The 8,380-nt window shown below is 31.4% G+C and overlaps 1 protein-coding gene across 2 annotated transcripts in view; it reads right to left on the bottom strand.

The window, feature by feature from the left end:
- Positions 1-720: 720 nt before the first annotated feature.
- LOC106470980 overlaps positions 721-8,380 on the bottom strand; it is a 15,784-nt gene continuing 8,124 nt past the window's right edge. Inside the window, exons 5-6 of one of the 2 annotated variants that reach the window (XM_013931564.2) lie at positions 8,260-8,380; positions 721-1,492 (exon numbers count right to left, since the gene is read on the bottom strand). The exon at positions 8,260-8,380 is cut by the window's right edge and continues 70 nt beyond it. Coding sequence is in view for 1 of the 2 variants with exons in the window: in XM_022399624.1 (XP_022255332.1) it covers positions 1,346-1,492 (147 nt within the window). In the remaining variant the exon portion in view is untranslated. The remainder of the gene's footprint in view (positions 1,493-8,259) is intronic. The other variant, XM_022399624.1, reaches the window with a different exon arrangement.

The following is an 8,380-nucleotide window of genomic DNA, read 5'->3' as shown; positions in this document are numbered from 1 at the left end:
CATTAAGACATTTAATCTTAAAAATCAGTTGCAAAATATTATCAGTGTTTTGCAGAAAATTATAAATAACAGGGCCAGACTTAGACCCTTTGAGGTTCCCATGCAATACTGCAATTCTGAAAGCCCCTTTCCTAGGGTGATTCAGATTGATGCTCCCTTCTTTGGGGGCCTGAGATGGTGTGCAAATTAGGTCCAATCTCCATGAATTATGATAGAAGATTTTACTTTTTTTATTTTATAAACAAACTAATTATAAATAAAGTGAAAACAATGAAAATGGACATTTTTATATTAACTTCATTACATTTTCTCTCTTAACATTAATTATAAGTAGTCATGAAGTCGCAAGTCCTAAAAATTAAATATACCATTAGTTCATTGAGCAATAGAGCATACTAGATAACTATTGTCAATGCTCAACATTCAGCTGAATCAAATTCACCAATGAAACTTAATTTGAAACCAATAAGCTAAAGTATAGGCCTTCATGGGATTACTGGAACAGAGAAATGTGTTTCGTAACAATTATAATTTTCCCATAAAAAAAATCAAATTGACCACTCTCGAGATGTTGCTTAAAAAATAAATGGATTGTGGAGAACCCAATCACTGCAAGAGGGTATGTTTGGGATTATATTAAAGAAAATTACAAGTGCAACCAAGTCATTTGTGAATTTAAAATAAAAACAATTCAGAGATTACAGTATGAACTCTACTTGAGAGTGGTCTATTGATGATCTAAGATCAGTTAAACTTATATGAAGCACTACAGTAAATGGGTGCAAATCTACATTGTTACTTCCAGCAGTATGAATAACGATGCTTTGAAGCACATTTCACATCTGTTCAAGGCTTACTACATTGTGACTTCCTGCTGTATAAGTAACATTGTTTAGTATTTATATAAAAGTAATACCTTATGCTTGTTTTCACACCAATTTTAGACTTCTACAATACGAGTTCTCTAATCTCTTGACAAAATAATCCTGTTTTTCTGTCTTTCTGATAAACAAATTGAAAAACAAGAAAGATACTTTTTGCCTCTAGAAAGCAGCGTGTGCCTGACTGTTGAGAGTATGTGAATTTTATTTTGTAATACATTTTTTTTCTAGAACTTTTCATGTTTCTTTATTGCAAAATTCTTTAAAAAATAGGATAGTAAGAAAGTAAATTCCTCTTAATAACAAAAGAGTGTGCTGAGGGTGAAAGGTAATTTCAATTCAAAATTTTCATTTATATATATTTTTTTCTATATATATAAACTTCTTCTCTGAGCTTTCACTAGTTTTCCTTTCTTATAACTATCATTTATAAAATTATCATAATTGTAAGATATCTTTATCCATTAAATACTGACAATTCTGTGCAAGAACAATTGGATTACATTGTTTACCTTATCCAGTAAATCAGAATGGCAGATTACCATAACATCTATGGCAGTTAAATGATTGTAGATAGGGGTGGTATGTACTCCATATGTGCGTTCATGGACCTAAAAACAAATTTTCCTCAGAATGAACAACATATATATTTTAAACAGAATGTTGAAAAAACAAACAACATAGAAAAATAACAAAAGTTCTAGAAAATCACACGTCTTATTATTGTAAGTGAAATCTGAAGAGTTGAATAATAATAATTAAAAAACAAATAAAAATCATAAAACAAGACAATTTTAAAATGAAATAAATGCTGCCTCCTGTGTTTCTGGAAACTCTTAATAAAGAAATACTAGTTATTGTTTAAAGTAACTCTTTCTATATGAAGAGAATCAACTTGACCCACCTTGGAAATGTGAAATAATACATAACCCACCTTGGAAGTTGTGAACCTATACATATTATAACATTGAATTTACTAAGTGTTTTTTTAAGAAATTTAGCAAACTTATAGTAAACATCATAGATGTTGTAATCTAAAAGTCATATCTGAATCTTTCAACCATAGATTTGTCTGTGAATTTAAAAAGCCTTTACTGAGTCAGTCTGAGAGAAAAGTGATTTTCTTGCTAAGAATAAAAATCCTTTTTTTTTCATCTTACAGTTTTCATATTCCCTTTCATAACCTCCTATATAAAAATCAAGAGGTTTTTTTTTTATCTGCAATCTTCTCTACCTTAACACCACATATATTTGTAGGAAATTATCAACGTACAGTGGAATGAAAAGTTGAAAAACAGGCATCGCTAGGCAATGGCATACAGAGCACATGGCTTGATTCTATTTGACATTGCCCCAAATCCCCAGTTGGCATCTTGAAAAATTACAAAAGAAAACCATGATCGATATCATACTGAAATGTTGAAAATTCCCGTGCCTATGGGCCTGATCCCCAAATTTTTTAAGAACCTAGTGACACCTCTTTTGAAATATAAAAACTAAAATTAACAATACCTTTTTCTTTCTTGTTTGACTGAATCATTTTGTGAAGTTTTAATTTTCTTACATTCACAATTTCAACTGTTAACCTTTTAATATTTGTTTCTCTTTTAATTATATATTTTTTGCTTGTACTTTGTACCACCATCCTCTGTCAAAAGTTAATGTTTTCCTTCCCTGAAAATGTATTTCTGATAAATACTCGTCTCCACACAGAGCAATCTTCTCAGTGCATCTGCCTTATAGATTTGCATGCCACTAGTGTTTAGGCAACTCTCTTCTAAACTCACATTATTACCCAGCAAAAGCCATCCACCAATAGTAGGGTGACAACCTACCTGCACAATAGCTCCCTCTATGCTTTTGCCCTCCTGATACTAAGTTGCACCAGAAGTGGGGAGGAAGGGTGGGAAGTGTGTCACATGGTCAGTAAATTTGACTGAGTTCGTATTGAGAGAGTTAAGTGAGTATTGTTACATAATTTCTCGTAGTTTGTAGAAAGTTCTAGGCCTCAAGCCGGTAATATATATATATATATATTGGTGCTCAAGTCAGTGCAAGAAGTTAAGTAAAAGGAAAAGTGATAGACACAGATATAGACTGGGTGATTGTGAGTTTAGTCATAAAGAGTGTATAATGGTGACTTTCAAAGTGTAATAATCACAGATAGTATTGTAATAACAGAGTAAAGAATAATAATTTGTCTTGTCAAAGGGTGTTCTAAAGTAACTGAACTAGCCTGTGTGGACTTTTGACTAAAAAGAAAATTATTTAAGGCTCTGGATACAATTGTGTAATGAACATTTGTATACATATGTTTGACTTGTTTTAATATATATTATCTTAAAACAAATGGACTGTGTGCTGTTTGTTTATTGTTGAAATTAATCACCAACAAATCACAGTCACCTACTGTAAAAAATCATGGCCCTATAAAATCTGACAGTGTGGATAAGGAAGGATCTGAACAAGGTGGAGAGAACAGGGGAGGAAACATCTCGAGGTATCAAGCAAGCAAAATGGTGATGACAAAACTGCTCAATAATTGGCAAAGGCAGAGACAGCTGAGCCATGTATGACAGACTGGTAAAGGGAAAGGAGATATCTGATGGTAGAACAATTAGGAGTAAAGTAGTCACAATTGGAATAACATTGAAAACCATGCTCTCATGCATGTAGAAGGATCAAGCAGAATAATGCCCAGAAAGGGAAGGATTACCAGATTGTAGTCTTGTTCCATAGGCAAAAGAATGGACTAAACCAAACGTGAAGGTGGAAGGACAAGATCCAGTGAAGGAAAAGATGTGGTAGATGTAGAAGTTGTTACTTAGTTTTCCCAAAATTAACCATTAGTCAGTGAAATTTTGTGATGATCATATTTTGCTACTCCAAATGCTACAGGATTTTGTTTTAACATACTTGTAGCTTATTTATAAAGTTAAAAACATTATAGTAGTTTTAAGGCATCTACATCAGGCCTCAACAAATATTTTCAGATCTAGAAGCCAGTTGTACACAACCTAACTTCACTACTGTTTATACTGGAAAATGAGGGCTACACTAGTACCTCGATTATCCACAGTTTTTTCTTTTCTCCAAATCTTCTCAAAATAACTGTGCCATTACAATTCCAAACAATAATTTACATGTTTGGAGAAATTGTCACTCAGATATTAATTGTAGTTACAAAAGTTCAAGCCTAGCCTTGCCTCTTTTATTTTTAGCTGCGAAGACAGGTATACAAAATATTTGTAGCTTGGTTAACTTTATCTGATTAGTGATTAAAAACAAAGTATACAAAAACACACATTAAGATTTCTTAAAAATTTTAATCAACTTCAATCATCGTGAGCTGTTTTGTGCTGCATGGCAGGCGACTTTTAACTACAGTTGTATGTTCAGGTTGTGTTGTGGTGTAGCCTAGTTATGCATTGTACTCTTCCCTACAGATAATTAGTGTCTTCAGTCTGTTTTAACAAAGACTTTTTTGTAATAGTTCCAAAGCATAAATTTGCACTGATTTTTTACTTATTTTTCATAGGCATTGATAGGAAGCTAATGCAGAAAAAGTGCCGAAATGTAAGAGCTATTTATGCGTATGTTATCTATTAAATTCAACTAAAACAGGAATGGGCAGTCAAGAGGGGAAATATTATAGGAGAAAAAGTGGAATTGGACTCGTATAACTTACAAAACTTGGAGAAATTGAGCATGACTGACTGACCAACACTTGGCTTTTATGATTATGATGATGTGAAAACTTTTATAATTTTTCATGACAATATGATTAAATGACAGTAATAATTTAAAACAAAGAAATTAAATGTATTGAAAGAACATTATGTAGATTAAACAATGGGCTAACTAGTGAGATACACTATTGCCTCAATTACCCGCTGTTTTTGTTATCCGTGATTTTTTTCCTTTCCCCAGACCAGCATGGATAATCGAGGCATCAGTGTCTATTTATTTACTTTTAAAGCAAGGAGTGCATGCTACCGATCACGATATCAACAACCACTTGATAGTATTGCCTGAACTAAAACTGCCTTTGGTCCTGTCTGAGTCTAAACATGTGCACTGATTGGTTGAACTGAAAGAAAGAAAAAAACAAAATGGCACAAAATTAGTAGCATTCTGTGCAATTGCAGCACTTCATTCTTGAAAAAACATGAAGAAGTATCGAATTTGTCATTAACAAGTTCAATTTAGGACTCAAAGAATATGAAAATATTTCTGGACTTCCAAGAGTCCAGAAATGTTCTGTATTCAAGTTCTCTTTAGCACAGCCCTATACATGAATAAAATGGAAGCAAATAATAGGCACCACAATGAAAGTTTTAGTCACCATGGCAAACTGGCACCCAGGATTTGTCGAGGCCTGATATACAAGATTTGTAATACTTACTTGTAAATTGAGTTCATATTCACATGAATTAAAATTTAAAACATTCTTCCGTAAGCCTTGTTGAGTCTCACAACTTTGGGTGTCCAAAAAATTTCCTTGTTTTTGTGTATATATTTTATCTATTGTTATATATTTCTTTAACAAAAGTAATTCAAATATAGAAATTAGAAATTTCTCAGCTTAGCTTAATGAAACTTAATTAAGTAAAATAAAATGTCTAAACTTTCATGAGCTTCAGCATGTGTGTGTAATGTGACACCTTAAAATCAAATGCTGCTTAAATTAGCTCTAGAGAAAAATGGCTAATAGCTCCTGTTGCGATTTATCATTTTTGACATGAGGATTAATTCTCCAGTAAGTACAAAGTACAGCAATCTTACAGTAATATAATTTGGGAAAATGGATGCCTATCTGCCAGGGTTGCACTTAGCTGAGCCAATTTTTTCTAATGGTCAGCCTTATGTAACTCCAAGGTATGGTCATTCAATCAGTTAAAAATGTACAAATATCAAAAATGTTGATTACAAGGAAAGTTTTGTAAACAACTTTTACAATATGTATTTGATATAGTCTTTAGTTTTAGACCATGGTTTGAAATACAACTATATGTTTTGTAGAACTTTGACATGTTCTACCAGCAGAATAATACCATTTGGGAAGACAGATGCCCATCCATCCATTGCGTAAGAATAAAGAAATAAGAAGTAAAAGAGAAATACTCAAAAAACAATTATATGTATAAGTGTAAGGCCCATTAAGAGCAACTGTTATGGATACGTGTTAATTTCTGTGTGTATGTGTTGTTAAATTTAATAAAAACCTTTTTTTACAGCAAAAACATTAAATCAAAATTTTCATGTAATGCTATAACATCAAAATGATATTTTGAAAGCCAATTTTCAGAAAATGATTTGTCATTTTATGCTAATAAAAAGTATGTTAAATTTTTATATTTTAAAGAAAATATATGTGAAATAAGCATCTTTGACAAATAGGTTTACTATGTAATTATCTAAAATTTTGTTTACAAATTAAATGTTTTATTGAGTTCTGAAATTTCTGTTAACAAGTGCATAAACAGGGAAGACTAATTAAAACGTTTGGAGTTGGGGTGAGTACTCGCAGTATCAACATTGCTGGAGATGATTTTTAGTTTTAAAAAAACATTTAGAAAGAGTATATCTTAGTGGCAAAATATTTGACTTTACGTGGTTAAATAAGAATGCAAATATAGTGAAATATTTCATCTTTATACATTTCTTTAAATGAAACACATTCTACTAGTAAAACCATAAAATTAAAAGGAAACAGACTTCAAAAAAGTTAACGTTTGAAAATTATGTAAGTTGGAACATTCTGATCAATACTCCAGTCAGTGTAGTGGAAAAATGGCATTACTCATTTTATTTAATATTCTCAAACTTTTATTTTTCATTGTACATTGACGATTCCACTAAGTTAGTGTTAGGGTAGAGAAAATAAGAAATAAAACAAAGTTTTACTACAGATCTGTAAAATTTGTTAAAAGCTTGTCAATTCTTGTGAAGATATACTTAGAAAATTCAGAATTATAGTAAGCATTACTACGTATAGCTTCACAGTTACAGCTGGTTAATACACTTAAGAAAGTATTTATATTATGAATCAAGAGAAATTCAATGACTAATTTACAACTTGATAATGCCAGAGACAAATTTCATATCTACGTTAATTAATTCAAAACTTCTTGTCAGTTTTAAAAACTTTGTGTGTATGTGTGTGTGTGAGGGGGGTGCAACACCCTCTCACTCTCAGGCATATTTTGTGTTCTATATGTTCCAGAAAAATAGGCAACAAACAATGTGTAGCTTTGAAAAAGGCCTCACAACACACACATGGGTAATGAACTGTATAATAAACAACTTGTAGCCTTCAGAATAGACCACAAGATATGCATGTAGGTCATATTCTACATAGTCCAGGAAACACCTTCCAAAGTTATTCTACACTGGCAATCAAGATGTGGCCTTAAAAACAAAGCATGTGAAATGCGCAAAATTTCTAAGAAGGGATTGTTATTCCAAAGGCTGACTTTTGTTTGGAAAAAGATGGCAAATCTTACTAACTAGCCATGCATACTTTTATGTGAAACATTTAGTGTATGTGTGTAGTACTACACCATATGTAAGAGATTTCATTCTTTTCTAACAAAAACTGCAGAATAAGTTGTGTCAGATATAAAAGACTGTTTAGTGTAGGTAGTATTAATTAATTTATCTTGTGAGTTAATATTTCTTGACTGTTTAGTTTTTTTTCATAATAATAGAGTTAAAAGCAGACAATTATTGGAAGTTGCGTTGGTAAGTTATTAATGTCGAGGCTACAGAGATTTGTAGAATGCAGCAGTGAAAAATAAAAATAGCGGTGACCAGATGAGAGACCAGAGAGTGATAAGAGAGCCAAAAGTAAAGCGAAGTTGCAATTCTCTTTGATACAGATGTTACAATGATTGAAATATTAATGCTTACCATATTTTTATCAAAATAATTTCCCCAGTTCATAACCTCTTAGTTTTAATTTTGTCATATTTGATTTGCTTAACAGTTATGCCATCCCTTTGACAAAAACTTTGAAACTAAGTAAATAATAAGTTTAACTCTCTTCACACGGGCTCAGTCAATTTGACTGACCACGTGACATTTTTGTACTCATATATAGTCTTTATAGATTGGATACTACTAACTTTTGATGTAATGTGTGTATCTTCACGAAATTTGACAGTCTTTCAGCAAACATTACAAATCTTTCACATACAAAAAATCATATGTTCTGGTGAAGTACATGCTTCATGAAATATTTTTATTATATTATTATTATTTATTTTACCTAATATAACCTTAACTCACCTAAAGAGATCACTATTTTTTACATTTTAGTTACTTTTATAATAATAAATACAGGATAAACATAAAAAACAAGAAATAAAGTACTTACCCAAGTATCCTTTCTTTTTGCTCTCGACTATCGACGACAGTTAAACCTAATAATTTTTATTTATTTAAATAATATACCAAAGAACATAGACTAATAACATGCAAAAAGCAGGCAGCTTCCT

The sequence above is a fragment of the Limulus polyphemus genome, unplaced genomic scaffold (genome assembly GCF_000517525.1).
Source record: "Limulus polyphemus unplaced genomic scaffold, Limulus_polyphemus-2.1.2 Scaffold4334, whole genome shotgun sequence".
NCBI classification, from domain to species: domain Eukaryota; kingdom Metazoa; phylum Arthropoda; class Merostomata; order Xiphosura; family Limulidae; genus Limulus; species Limulus polyphemus.
This window is presented reverse-complemented; position numbering and strand designations above follow the sequence as displayed.